The following is a 15,261-nucleotide window of genomic DNA, read 5'->3' as shown; positions in this document are numbered from 1 at the left end:
GCCCCGGTGGCTTAAACTCACACCGGGCGCGTGTGCGTGCGTGCCCAAGATCCCGAGAGGAGAATGGAGGAGAAGGGATTGCGGTGTGGCAATCCCCCCTGGGGGGTGATTTCTCGCTTTCTATCTCTCTGTCTCTCTCTGTCATTCTGGCGAGCGCATGCGCCCTATAGCAAAAACCTCTCCAAAAACAAAGAAAAAAAATATATCTCATGCAAAATCAATTTAAAAAAACAAAAACAAAAACAAAAAAAACCTCTCAAAAAAAAAAGGTTGAAGGCTAGAAAGCATGATTTTTATAATAACTATTTTCCCTCACTGTAGCTGCTTAAGTGAATCTAACACAATTTCCCTAACCTTTCGATTTAGAATCTCAAGAAAATACTCTCTTGGGCCAGCCCTGTAGCTTGGTAGTGAAGGGAGCCAGATTTAATAAGACCTACTCCAGTTCAAATCCCGGCCCTAGTGCATTGAAGAACATGTTGGGCACATGTGTGTGTATGCCCCAAACTTGACAGAATGGAAAAACGGAAGAGAAGTGACTGTGGCACGACCATGCTCCATCAGGGACGCTTTCCTCCCTCTCTCTCTGTCTCTCTATCTGTCTCTTTTGAGCACATACACAATTTTAAAAAAGGAATATAACCAGGGCCAGCAGGTGGCATGGTGGTTAAGGCACTGGACATTCCCACATGGCCAACCGCAGTTTGAATCCCAGACCTGGTGACTTGCTTTCTCTCTCTCTCTCTCTCTCTGGTCAAATTAAAATAAATGAATGAATAAATAAAATTTTTAAAAAAGAATGAAGTATTTAAAAAGAAAAAGGAATATAACCTCTTGAAGAGCCAGAGGGTGGTGCAATATTAAAATAAATAAATAAATAAATAAATAAATAAAAAGAAGTGAACCTCTGCACCTCCTCTCTCTCTCCCTCTCCCTCTTCTGACCTCTCCCTCCTTGCTTCTCACATGGGAAGGCTCCTAGTTAAGCCCAGAGGCTTCCCTGAGTATTTCAGGCATGCATATGCCCGTAATCTAGGGCTGGCTGTGGCATCAGGACCTTGCTGGGGGTTTGGAGTACTGTCTCTCTCTCTCTCTCATCTGTCTGTCTCTCTCTCATGGAAGAAATAAGTAAACTTGGGTCTGGCAGGTGGCGTGGAGGTTAAGGACGCTGGACTCCCACATGGCCAGTCATGGTTTGAGTCCCAGAACTGGTGGCTTTCTTTCTTGCTCTCTCTCTCTCTCTGTTCCTCTCTGGTCAAATAAATAAATAAATAAAGTTAAATAAAATTATTCTTTAGGAAAAAAAAGAAATAAGTAAACTTAAAAATAAGAGTATAACCTCTCCTAGACTCTTGCATAAACTGCAGGTAGGTTTTTTTTGTTTCTTTTCTTAAGAGAGGATTTTTGGTATAGGGTGCGTGTGCTCACTGGAGACAGAGAGATAGCGAGAAATCACACCACACCCCCGAACAAATGTCCACTCTGCAGTCCCTTCTCCTCCATTCTCCTCTTGGAATTCTGGGCATGCACACAAAAGTACCTGGCATGAATTTTTTTAAAAAGATTTTTTAAATTTTATTTTATTTTATTTGTTATTATTATTAATGTTTTGATTTTGCCAAAGAAAGAGAGAGAGAAAGGGAAAGTGTGAAAACAAGCCACCAGGTCCAGGACTTGAACTGCAGCTCACCATGTGGTAGTCCAGCACCTTAAACACCACACCATCTGCCAGCCCACCCGCCTCCCATATGAATTTCAAGCCACTGGGTCTGGGACTCAAACTACCATTGACTATGTGGGAGTCTAGTGATGGAACCATTATGCCATCTGCTGGTAGTTGTTGTTGTTTTGAGAGAGATTTTGCTATAGGGCACGTGTGCTTGCCAGAGACACAGAGAGACAGAAAGTGAAATATCACCTCCCAGGGGAATGGCCATGCCACAATTCCTTCTCCACTCTCCTCTTGGGATCTTGGGCATGTGCGCACACATGCCTGGTATGAGTTCTAAGTCACCAGGTCCGGAACTTGAACTTATGTGGGAATCCAGCAACATAACCATTACACCATCTGCTGGCCCCCTGTGGGTCGTTTTCAAAGAGGTAACAAGGACGCGAAAAGGCAGGATGGTCCTCACCACATCCAATACAGCATGCACAAAGAGGTCCAGGTAGACAGTGGTAGCTTCAGTCCAGTCGTGAACGGGCCTCACTTCCTTGTGATATTTCCGTAATAGCTTCTTAGTGAGATGCTGTAGAGCAGAATTCTTGGAATGAGGGGTATCTGCAGCCAGAATTCCTGGAAAAGAAAACCGTCACTGTGGAAATGAAAAGAGGAACTTAGCATCTTTAGGAGCTTTCAGACTGTTGGGGACTCAGTAGCTCTTAGCAGAATACAGTTTTCAGCTCACTCCAGGCTGCGCAGATTCATAGCCACCTGGTGGGCCCTTCAGCAGACATTTATTTAAAGGTAGCTGATGGTAAGTGCCCAATAGAGAAACCTCATTGCAAAGATAAATAAATCAACCCATCGGCAGGGATGCAAACTGTACCACGATTTCATTTTGCAGCAATCATGCACCTCGGAGACAGAATCCTTTCCTTATTCCTGTATCACCCCCTCCTGGCAAATAGCACTTAGCCAAAACTTAACCCCCATGGGTTCTTTTTGTTTACTCATTTCCATTTGTATTTCAACAATTAAATAGAGAACCCAAGCAAAACCATGGACAAACCAGCGAACCCAAAGATCTGTATGGGTTTCTAGATGATGGGATTAATGAGATGCCATTTCATACTTTTCTCCCTAAAATCTCTTTTCTCACTTCGTCTGTCTTTAAATAAAATGCACTTGTCAGAAAATGAGATCTTTGTTTTGGGAAAATTCTCTCTGGTCCCAGGAAACCACCATTTCCTCTGACCCAGGCATCTTGATTTGTGGAGGAGCAGTGATTGGTGTTGAGGTGGGAGGCCGGGGGGAACGCAAGCGAGAGAAACGAGCACCCACAATTGGAAGTGACAAATTTGTGAGGGCTTTCACTGAATTGCAAAAAGATATTTCGTTCACAAGCTTTGCCAGCCCTTTGGGAATTCAAAGCTTCGAGAAGTCATTGGACTGAAGCAAATTGCACACCTCCGACGCGGTGCGTGAGTGAAATCTATCGGTAGTGTCCTGCGTGTGGATTCGCCTGGGCTCTCAGTGGTTTTGATGGTTATTTTGATGAGCTGCTGAAGGTGTGAGGGATCCAGCAGGAACCCGTAAATGAGATCGCTTCTCCCTGTGCGACAATCCTGCTTATGCCCGTTTCTTTATGAATGATGTCATGTCACAGGCCGCCACGGGCAGCAATTTCTATGATTTAGCAATGTCACTGTGACCAAAATGCTAACAACGCGTTGGAGGTGCAATTCCAGACTCACGGTGGGCAGCGGAATCTTCAGTTTCATTCCCATCAGAACCAGGAATCTAATGAGCGTTTTAATTCCCTAACTGTTCGCCCAAGATACCTAAAATGGCATCAGCTATTCAGGCGTGCAGGACGGAGGTGGGTGGCTTTCATCGGGCATCATTTTGAGGGTTTTGTAAACTGTTATTGTCAAAAAGTGCGCTGTGAACCTCTCTACCTGAGAACGTTTCTCGCTGGTGTCACCCAGGGGAAGGAAGTGAAGAACACGAGCAGAGGCGGCTCAGTGCTATTCCTGCAAACTTTGCTTTGGGCTGTTTCATTTTTACCTCGCTTGGAAGCTTCCAATTCAAGTCTCAGTCGGGGAAGCGCTGAGGACAGAAGCTACCTGAGATGGGGTGAAAACATGATTCTGAGAAATGAAAGTGCCTTCCCTTACCCTCTGCTGATAACGCTCAAATTCCTTTCCGCTGCCTTTTCTAAGAAACGACCTGCAGATTCCCTATGGATAAACACACACTCGCTAAAATACCACAAAGTCTTTGGAAAACACAGAGAAAGTTCTGGAAGCTGGGACTAGGAACAAAAGAGAAGGAAGCAATGAAAAGAAAAATAATAATATTGAGGAAATGGAAGGTGCGTTTAAATAAACCCAAAGGGGGAAGAGTTCTTTGTGTAAGATGGGAAGAAATAATAAATTACATTTCTACTATGAATGCAAATTTGCCTGAGGAGAAAGATCAATTACAGGAGAGAGATTAAGGATTTAAGTGACCATTAATTAACAGTAAATTATGCCCCTTGAAAGCTAATGTGACATTCACACAAGCACTAACTGATTCGCAGTTCCGTGGTGTTTCAGCAGGCCCCGACGGAAGCGATGGACAGAAAAGCGAGATACAGGAGAGATTCCCCGCTAACACTGCCTTTTCGAATGCTAATAATCAGATTCGAATGATTCATTTATAAGCTATCTGGAAGTAGGGTATGTTCAGGACTGCACCATGAAACTCTTGTAGGTGAAGCAATTTTTTTTAAAGAGGGAAAAGATAACATAACAGAAATGATACCTTTGGTTTCCTTGTTTTCATGAGTTACTCTCATATTTATTTTCTTAATATTTTCACTCTCCTTTTTTGAAAAAAGATTCTTTCACAAGCAAGAGAGAGAAACAGAAACAGAGAGGGAGAGAAAGCACCATCAACAAAGTCTTGACACCCCAATCTGTCCCCCACCTCAGTCAGCCCTGGATCGTGGGCACACTCAGGCCTGGTGTGCTCAGGGAGGTCTCTGGATATGAACCCAGAACCTCCCTGAGCACACACATGCGGGTCAGCCTCACAGAGGGTCACAGTTAACTGCTGTGTCATTGTCTGTCCCCCCACACGCCTGTCACATAGTGTCTGGAATACTTGGATGAAAAGAGCTATTCTTGCTTTAGTATCTTTAAGGTTATAGGAGAGTCAGGACCAGTAGGTAGTGCATTGGTTAAGGCACTGGACTCCCACATGCCAGACTGCGGTTTAAGTCCTGAACCTGGTGATTTGAAAATCATACCAGGGACTTTTGGCGTAGCCATGGTGCTAATGCTACTCCAACCGGTCGCAGCTGCTGTTGCTAGACTCTTGGAATGCCTAGGCTGTGCTGCACACTGTCCATTGGGAATACAGTGATGGGCAAAGATAACCAGCATCTCCACGCTCAGGGAGCTTAGAGTCTGAGTCTGTTCATGTAGGGATAAGACAAGTATAATGCCACAGTCACGACAGATTGCTGCAAAGAAGAGAGCTTGTGGACGAATGTACAGGATCAAGCATTCACATTGTGTGGGACCAGCAGCTGGCATAATGGCTATGTCACTGGACTCCCATGTAGTCAACCGCGATTCGAGTCCCGGACCCAGTTGCTTAAACTCTCACCGGGCGCATGTGTGTGTGTGCCCAAGATCCCAAGAGGAGAATGGAGGAGAAGGGACTGTGGCATGGCCATCCCCCCTGGGGGAGTGATTTCTCCCTTTCTGTCTCTCTGTCTCTCTCTGCCTTTCTGGCAAGCACGTGCCCTATAGCAAAAACCTCTCCAAATATCCAACTAAGTTAACTTACAAGGCAACCGAGTCTCTAAGAGGTAAACTGACATGCCTAGGTCATGTGACTGCTGAGTAGTGAGGCAGGATCTAGATTCTTCTGCTAATTCATACTGCCTTGCTCCAGTACACAACCTGCAGGGAGTGGCCTTGTGTTGCTGATTGGTTTTGTGTTCTTACATTTACAAATCATCTTGTTATTAACCCAGTAAAACTCCAAAGGGTAGGTTCTTCTGCAGCAAATAGTCTCAGTATGATTTGTGGTAAAGCACTGGTTATTAGACACTACTAAAACACTTTTTCTGCTACATTTGGAACAAAAATAAAGCATAATACAAAACATTAGAAAGAGATATCATTAAGAAGAATTTCTTCTGTTCTTTCACCTTCATTTTTCTATTTTATCTTCATTTAATGTTCACAATTATTTTCTGCTAAGAAATCCATTTGGCATTTAATGAAATTTCCTCTGTTATTACTTTTATAATTAAGATATTCTTTTATCCTTTAGGTTCGACATCCAGGATTTTTATACTTTAATGATAAGCGGCTTTCTTCTTTATAAAACAACCTTTCTCAGTTCTTCGGCTACCAGATTCCTTCCTTCACTCCATAATTGACTCATTCCACTTCCAGTTACATTTTAAAACTTGAGACTTCAGATACAAGTTCTAGAAGACCTCTTCAAGAGAGGTGTTGAGTGACACCAGCATAAACATACTTCCCTGATCTGTGAACCATTACTATGAATCAATTGGATCCTAACTAAAATGGTTCTGCTCAGTAGTTAGTACTGGAACCATGGAAGGAAACTTTCAGAACTTTAGCAAAAATATATTAGTTTTAAAGTGCTTTGAGAGGAGTTGTATGGTCAACACTTGCAAGTTTGTAGTAATCTACCTTTACAGATCTGCTTGTCACCTGTATAGATTTTTGTAAGACTGGATGTTAAGGTCTCTCATATTGAAATGACAAACAGGTGTCTATAACCATGGCATATTTAAAGGACTCTTTCTCTAGGCTGCTAAAGATGTAGAATGAAGTCAAGACTACCCTGAATCAGGAAAAGACACTGTCCATACATAAAAGCAAATCTGAAAAAAGAATGTCCTAAATGTTTGATGTAAATGACTGCAAGTGAGCTTGATTTCTAGAGAATTTCAGCGATTCTAGAGGCTTTCAGAGATTTCCCAGACAATGACTGTATAACATTTTGAAACCTATTTTCAGTATCGCGTTCAGTATAGCATAGAAACGTCCCACTGTGTGCTATATGTTTGTATATTGTAATTGTGGAAACAAGCTCAGAAACAAATCATTAGTTTCCATGTCGCTTCACGGGACAGGCATTTCACAGATGATGAATGAAAACGAACACTTGTGCAGAGTTATAGACCACAGTGTATAAAAAGTATTTCCTCCACTTTCCTAGAGTTAAGACTGAATGCCTCCTCAAGTCATCAAAAGGGCTCACCTGAGGCAACCACCAGGACGCAGGGCCACGGAGGAGCCATCGCATTTGCCAGTGTTCCTGGGCAGGTCCCCAGGAGGAGAAACGCAAGCCTGCCTTCCGTCGGAATGCCGCTCCCAGGGTTTCTCGTCACTCTGCGCTTCCCCGTGGGCCGGTTAGTGCAATCCTTGTCCGTGCTATTTTGTAAACACTCGATGAGACAAAGGCAATAGCAGCCCTGCACAAATGTTTCAGAATTGATGCTTCACGAAACCCCTTAACTTCTCCCTTTGGTTCTGCCCAGGATCAGATCATGGCCAACAGTTCCATCTCCCTGACAGGAGAGGGCTAAGTGAATAATGTAATCCAAGAGGAGCCCCGAAGGAGAGGAAATTCCACACTAATATGATTTCCTCTACAGCCTTTACCTAAGGCAATGGTCTTGCTGACATCCAGGACACTAATTTCATTAATAATTGAGATCCAAATAGCTGTTCTAAATCAGACTTACGCAGTAACATCTTCAGCATTTGACAATGGTTATTAAACTCCTGAATTACACAAAGCTAATGGAAACCTGGGATTGTCTAATGAAGGACAACTGCGAGCAATACATGGGAAAAGTGCCTTTTGTTTTTCCTAAGCCCCTTTAATTAAAAGAAACATTGATTTTTGATAAATAGAAGTGCTTCTTAAATTTACACTGCTCACAATTCAGAAAATAACTACCTAAGAGAGGATACTTCTAAGCTTATTGAAGATGAGAACTATCAAATTTAACATCATTCAATAAAAGTTTGTCCCCCATTTTGTGATTGTATGCCCTTTCACTCTTGTTTTTAAAGAATTATTTATTTTTAATTTTATTCACTCATTCACTTATTTTTTTAAATTTTGACCAGAGAGACACAGAGAGAGGGAGAGAGGGAGAGAAAGAAAGAGAGAAAGTGAGAAAGCAAGCCACCAGGTCTGAGACTTGAACCACGGCTGGCCATGTGGGAGTATCCAGCGCCTTAACCAGCACACCACCTGCTGATCCCCTCTTTCTTTTTTTATTAAGGAAAAGAGTGCATAATTCTACCTAACTATGCTATCTTCTATTTATAGACCCTACAAGTGCTCAGGGAACAAAAAAGCAAATTTGATACCATTTCCATCATTTGTCTTTTTGGGGGGAGGGGCAGCAGGTGGCCTGATGGTTAAAGCACTAGACTCCCACAGGGCTAACTGACCACAGTTCGAGTCCTAGACCTAGTGGCTTGCTTCCTCACCTTCCTTCTCTGACTCTCCCTCTTTCTCTTCGGTGAGCACACATGCAGTATAGCAGGTTGATAAATAATAATCAAAATGTAGTGAAATAGATCATTCTTTAAAATTAAAAAAATACCTTTGGGGAAACTGAAATGGGGTATGCAGATTAGGAGCCGTAATGAGCAACATTGATTTCCTGATTTTCTGGCTGTATTAAATTATGTAAAAGAAAGTCCTTCTTTGTAAGTAACACGCTAGGCATTCCAGGGTGAAGTGACATCACGTAACTTATTCTCACAGTTGTTTTAGGCGGCCATGGTCAAGGGGTTTCTTCAACCAGTCTTCCTGTTTGCTTTATGTGTGAATATTTCAGAAGACAAAGAAATCTAAATGGAACCTGGTGGAAGGGCTCTAATACAAAGTTTATTTGAGAAATACCCTTTACAGAGGGTGGGCAGATAAATGGGACTTCATCAAGAGATGAGCTCGCGAAGGATTGATTTGGCCCTCAAAGTCCCAGCACTTCCCATTCATTCTCCAAATTGTCAGCTTCTACCTCGGAGATGGATGAGGACAAGAGAAAAGCAAGCTGCAGGCAGCACCCGCTCTGAAGGGAGCACTTTTTACGGGAAGGGAATGCAGAGCCTTTATGCACAGGTTTACCTGAGATGATGAGCAACGGTGTATTCTTGCCACCCGCTGACACTAAGTGAAGCCTTCGGGGACACACACCCCCTCCCCCTTGTCTTGGCACGTTCTCGTATGGCCATCTGCTACTGGAAGGCCATTGCTAATGATGTGGAGTCCAGGTACATTACAGCTGTCATTAGCTAATCTAACAGCCCGGCGATCCTGCCCCATGACCGCTCCTCATTGGCTGATGAGTTCTGCCAAGACGGAAAGGGTTCTCTGTGAGCGCCTCGTCTTCAGAGCCATTTGGATACAGAAGCGTCCTGCTCTTTCCTTGATCGCCCTCTCGGTACTTCAAGTTGGCTCAGGTCGAATCTTTTTCTAACTTTACTGTGCTATCTGGGTATAGCTAGTTTACTCAGTACTTTAAAAAGAAATTATTTATTAATTGTATTTGTTATTATTGTTATTCAATTTGAACAGAGAGAGAGAGAGAGGGAGAGTAAGGAAGCAAGCTGCCAGGTCTGAGACTCGAAGGATGGCTGGCCATGTGGGAGTCCCATGCCTTAATCACTGCACCACCTGCTGGCCCTACTCAGTATTTTTAGATGAGGTCACCTCTCATCTCAATCTTTAATACTGCATGAAAACCAGAAGCTTTGGGGGGCTGGCAGGTGGCGTGGTAGTTAAAGGTGCTGGATTCCCACATGGCCAACCGCAGTTCGAGTCCTGGTGGTTTGCTTTCTCACTTTCCCTTTCTCTCTCTCTCTCTCTGGTCAAATTAAAAAAAAAAAAAAGGTAACAAATGAAGTTAAATAAATTAATTAATTAAAAAAAAAAGAAAGAAAATCAAAAGCTTTTTACTCATCCATTGTTTCTGATACTTCCCCTTAGACATCTTCCGAGGAAGGGTGAGTATGGGTTATGGGTGACCCTCATTCAGGCCTTTCAAACAGATTAGCATTTAAGTCAAAATCTTGGAATCAGGAGAGGCTGGGCACTCAGACTCTCTGAGTAGTAAGGGCAGAGGGGCCAGCAGGTGGCATGTTGGTTAAGATGCTGGACTCCCACATAGCCAGCTGCCCTTCAAGTCCTGGACCTGGCAGCTTGCTTTCTTACTTTCCCTCTCTCTCTCTCTGGTGAGTTCATATTCCTTTTAACAGATTAGAAGTTAATAATAATAAAGTTAAATAAATAGCGTTTTTTAAAAATTATTTTATTTAACTTTATTTATTTATTTTAATTTGACCAGAGAGGGACAGAGTATGTGAGAAAGAGACACAGAGGGAAGTGAGAAAGCAAGTTGCCAGGTCGGGGACTCAAACCATGGTTGTCCATGTGGGAGTACAGTGCCCTTAACCACCACGCCACCTGCCGGCCCCATAAATAGATTTTTTTTTAAAGAATTATCTCCTTTATTTTATTTATCATTATGGTTACTTTTTATTTGACCAGAGCAAGACATACAGAGAGAGAAAAAGTGAGAAAGCAAGCTGCCAGGTCTGGTATTAGAAATAAGTTAATTAATTAATTAATAATAAAATTAATTAATTAATTTTAAAAAGAAATGCTTAACCTGATATTTGAGTCTGCCATTCACTGACAGCAGCGCAGGCCAGCCCGTCATAAGGAGAGGACCTAGAATTATATTTCCTTCATAAGCTTCCTCTCCACATCCCCAGAAACCCATGCCCTGTGTTTTTTCATTATTTTCAACTAAAATATGGCACCTCTTAAACCGACCAATATCTCTTGGAAGATGCAGGGGGAGAGGGTTTATTATGCAAACATAATAAGGAAGTGTTTATTATGCAAACAGCAACTGAGTTATGTGTCCTTTAAGACTACTAAATAGTTTTTAATTACTGCTATATCAGTAAATCCCATAAATATGCAAATGCAATTAGTTCACAAAATAGGCCTTAAATATCTTTATTCCTCTCCAACAAAGTTCTTTGAAGTTAATCGCGAACTCTCTTTGTTCCCTCCCTTGGCAGTCGTGCTAAAATTGACAGAAATTTTGACAGATGTACATATTCAGGGGAAACCAAATTTTCCAAGCACATCTGGGCAGGCTGGAGGAGAAGAGCAGAAATGGACATCTTCCAGCCAAACTCCAACATTTCATGAGTAGAGTCCCTTAGGAAAATGTCTGTTACTCCATAGTGTTGTCCTCTGAAATAAACATCAAACTAACCACTGAGGTCCACTTCGAGTCCAAAGACACACTCAACATTTCATTTTCTTCTGGTTCAGAATTCATTTTCTTTTTATTTTTGCTAGAGATTGTGTGTGCTCGCCAGAGGCAGAAGGGATGGGGTGGAGGAAGAAAGTATCCCCCATGGGGACTAGTCACACTACAGTCTCCTCTCCTCCATCTCCCCCTCCTTTTGGGATTTTGAGCACATGCACACATGCACCCCATGTGTTTCTCAAGGTGCCAGTTTCAGGATTTGAACCATGCAAGTTCAAATGCTACATTGCTCAGCCATGTAGGATCCGTCTGCTGTAAGCACCCTACCACTGGCCTAATAGTTTACTGTTTCTGAGCCTTAGTTTTCACATCTGTTAAAAGATTTCATTGGGGAACTGGTAGATGGTATAAGGGTTACATCACTGGACTCCCACATAGTCCAACGTAGTTTGAGTACTGGACCTGGCAGCTTAAAACTTATGCTGGGCATGTGTGCGTGTGTGCCCAAAATCCTGCGAGGAGACTGGAGGAGAAGGGATTGTGGCATGACCATCTCCCGGGGGTGGGGGAGTTCCTTGCTTTCTATCTATCTCTTTCTCTGTCTCTCCAGTGAGCGCACACACCCTATAGCAAAAAGCTCACTCTAAAAAAAAAAAAAAAAAAAAACCAGATTTCATTGGCATTGGGTTGGTTTTCTATGGTTATGTAGCAAATGTCCACAAATTTGGTGGTTTAAAATAGAACTCATGTGGGACCAGCAGTTGGCGTAATGGCTACATCACTGGACTCCCACGTAGTCAACTGTGGTTCGAGTCACAGATCCGATGGCTTAAACTCACGCTGGTCACATGTGCGTGTGTGCCTAAGATCCTGAGAGGAGAATGGAGGAGAAGGGATTGTGGTGTGACCATCCCCCTGAGGGGTGATTTCTCACTTGCTGTCTCTCTGTCTCTCTCTGTTAGGCGCCCTTTGGGCCTTATAGCAAAACCTCTAAGAAAAAAAAAAAAAAAAAGAACTTGTGTATGAGCTCATAGTTCTGTAGGTCAAGTGCAGCACCTCCTGGATAGATAGCTTGAAATCAAACAGGCAGGAGAGTTTGCCACGTGGAAATCACCAAACGCAAAACAGGGCCCCTCCCACCAGCTGGTTACTCCCCATCTGCTAGCTGAGCACTGTCATCTCCGTAACCTTGCAGGGCCACATATACAAGGGGTCTTCAAAAAGTTCAAGGGAAGCGTGTGTTATGATAAAACTGCATGGATTTAAAATTGGTGTCAAAATAAAAATAGCGCTTTGATTCCATTTCTCCATGAACTTTTTGAAATCTCCTCATATACCTCCATAAGAACACTTATTCAAGTGTATTATGAGTACTTGTTTACATTCCTATCTCTTTAGAATCCTGAAAATAACTTGAAGAGAGAGGGATGTTGTTTTATTCTTTTTTTTGGGGGGGGGTCTTTAGGGTGTGTGCACCTACCAGAGAGACAGAGAAACAGAAAGTGAGAAATTGTGCCCCAGAGGGATCATGCCCCAGGGGGAATAGTCACACTACAATCCCATCCCCTCCATTCTCTTCATGGGATTTTGGGTACACATGCACATGTGCCTGGTGTGAGTTTCAAGCTTATGAGTCTGAAACTCACACTTGCCGTCGACCATATGGGAGTGTACAGCCTTAACCACTACGCCACCTGCTGGCACCCGTTTTATTTATTTTTGTATCCCAAGCAAAGAGCTTGATGCTTAGTGTGTGTTCATGAAATGCTTCAGTAGGATGGAAGCGAGAAAAGGAAGAATTAGCAAATGTTTCAGTAGGATAGAAGACAGACAGAGAAGGAAGAATTAACAAGTGGACAGACAAGAATTTGGGCTAACCCTGGAAAAATGGCACCATGAGGGGCCCAGTTTCAAAACGGTATCCTTTCACCAGCCATGTCACAAAGAATGTTGAGAATGACAACTTGCATTTGCAGCAAGATTGCTTTTCTTTTTATTTTAAGACATTTTTGCCTCAGGATGTACGCGCTTGCCAGAAAGACAGAGACAGTGAGTGGGAAAGTGAGACCCCCACCCCCAGGAGGAATAGACACTCTGCAATCCCTTTTCCATTCTCTTCTCAGGATCTTGGGCACACATGCACCTGTGATTTCAAGCCACAAGGTCAGGGACTCAGACCTTGGTCAGCTATATGGGAGCCCAGCAACGTAACCACTACGCCAACTGCTGGCCCCCAAGATGACTTTTAATTGATTTGCTCCAGAACCAGAGCAAGATCAGTACAAAGGATAAATGTGAAACACAGAGGCAGGTATGTCATGATTCCCTTCAGTTCTCTCAGAGAGGCCCAAAGTTCAGGGACCTTGCAGTCTCTGGGATGAAGATGTCCCCCAGAAGCCAGAGGACCATAGGACATAGAAGGAACTTGGAAGAACATAGAAGATTGTTGCTTCTGTGTATCCTCCCAGTCGCATCAGTGCCAGGGAACTGCTTAGATTGCAACGTATGGCACCTGGTCTTAGGAAGCCATGTTGCTTGGACCTTCCGCACAAATTAGGGGCCTTGAAGCTGCACTGTAGCAGCACGGGCAGACTCTCTCTAGAGCTGTGGCTCACTTCCAGGTTCCAGACTGTTCCATTTAGGCCCATTTAGGAGTTTTCCATGAAGAGATCTGGATTCGTTCAATCACCGTAGCCAGGAAGACAGTGTGAGTTCAGGTCTAAATTTCTGGATATTTGCATCTCTGCTATAGTCTCTAGTTGGGAGAAGGTCTTTGAATCTTTAGAGCTTGTTTTGTTCATTCATTCACCCATTCACCATCTGGGTAATTGTGGCAGATGTGGTATGTGAAGATAAGAAAGCTCAAGGGACTTTGGGTGGACGTGACAGATAAGAAGCGCAGAATATAGGGTCTGTGAGGTGGCATAGGACTAATGCAACTGGACTCCATGGGAAAGGTTCTTGGTTCAGGTCCTGAGGCCTCTCTGAGCTGACTGGGAGCATGTCTACACCCATGACCTGGGCTGCCTAAGACTGGGGGTGGGTCATGGTGCGAGACCTTGTTGAGGATGCTTCTCTCTCTCTCTCTCACTCTCCTGTCACTCACATAAAAGAAAGAAATAAGCGTGAAAGAAAGAAAGCAGCGAGGGAAATGACAACAGATGGACGAGCTGAAGAAGGACGTAAATAAAGGAGCTCAGACTTGCGAACGGGTAGGAAGAGGCTTTTCACAAACGGCATTGGTGCTGAGAGGAGGACAGCAGACCCTGAAGAAGAAATAGCTGGATGGTGAGAGGAGAGGACGATGCTTTCTGGGGTGAAAGCTGGAGTTGGGGAGTGGTGGCTATCCCCACTTTGTAAAATTGGAGGCAGATAATTCCAGATTCCCATGAGTTGAATGGCTTCCCGAGTTCACGCAGCAGAGTGTTGAGGGGGACAAAACAGGAAAGTGAAATATGGTACAAGTCTTGCATAAGTGCTGTTATTATAAAGCTGTCTCCAAATGGCCTATAGCAATTATTCTAAAATGCACAACAGCTGTATTTGTCCCCTGTCTGCCATTGCTGAAATTTACACTGTCATTGCTCCAGGAGGAAGGCTTGGCACTAATAACAGGCTGGCTGACTATGGCTGGAGTGTGACAGACCTCTTGTTAGAGCCCTCAAAGACAGCCGAGGAGTGGGGAACTGTACCGGCCATGAAAACCGAGGTTGGTGTCTGGGAATATACTCAGAGCACCACCTTGTGGCAGCTTTCAGGACTGCCTTTGGAATTCTGTGTAACCCCCAGCACGCTGCACAGAATTCACTTTAAATTTTATTTTACAGTGCACTTCTAAATTATTTGAGAGTTAGGGCCAGCATGTGGCATGGTGGTTAAGGCACTGGACTCCCACATGGCCAACCATGGTTCAAGTCCCGAACTTGGCATCCTGCTTTCTCACTTTCCCTCTTTCTGTCTCTGTCGCTTTCTAGCCAGATTAAAATAATAATAATAATAATAGGGTCCAGCAAATAGCTTGGTAGTTAAGGGCACTGGACTCCCACATGGCCAACCACAGTTCAAGTCCCTGCTTTCTCTCTCTCTCTCTCTCTCTCTCTCTCTCTCTCTCTCTCGTGCACATGCTGTCCCTCTCTGATCAAATTAAAGTACATACATACATACATACATACATAAAGTTAAATATAGTAATTCTTTAATAGTAATAATAATAAAATTAAATAAATAATTCTATAAAAATGTTTTAAAAATTG

The 15,261-nt window shown here is 43.3% G+C and overlaps 1 protein-coding gene across 1 annotated transcript in view; it reads right to left on the bottom strand.

The window, feature by feature from the left end:
• The window catches only part of HTR3B (5-hydroxytryptamine receptor 3B), a 43,430-nt gene extending 34,385 nt beyond the window's left edge, over positions 1-9,045 (bottom strand). The window contains 3 exon segments of the mRNA XM_014588761.1: positions 2,135-2,295; positions 6,958-7,171; positions 8,998-9,045. Of these exon segments, the coding sequence (XP_014444247.1) occupies positions 2,135-2,295; positions 6,958-7,171; positions 8,998-9,045 (423 nt within the window).
• Between the last annotated feature and the right edge of the window lie 6,216 nt (positions 9,046-15,261).

This window comes from Tupaia chinensis, unplaced genomic scaffold (genome assembly GCF_000334495.1).
Source record: "Tupaia chinensis unplaced genomic scaffold, TupChi_1.0 Scaffold000311_2, whole genome shotgun sequence".
In the NCBI taxonomy this organism is placed as follows: Eukaryota; Metazoa; Chordata; class Mammalia; order Scandentia; family Tupaiidae; genus Tupaia; species Tupaia belangeri.
The sequence above is the reverse complement of the archived record's forward strand: the minus strand, read 5'-3'. Positions and strand labels throughout refer to the sequence as shown.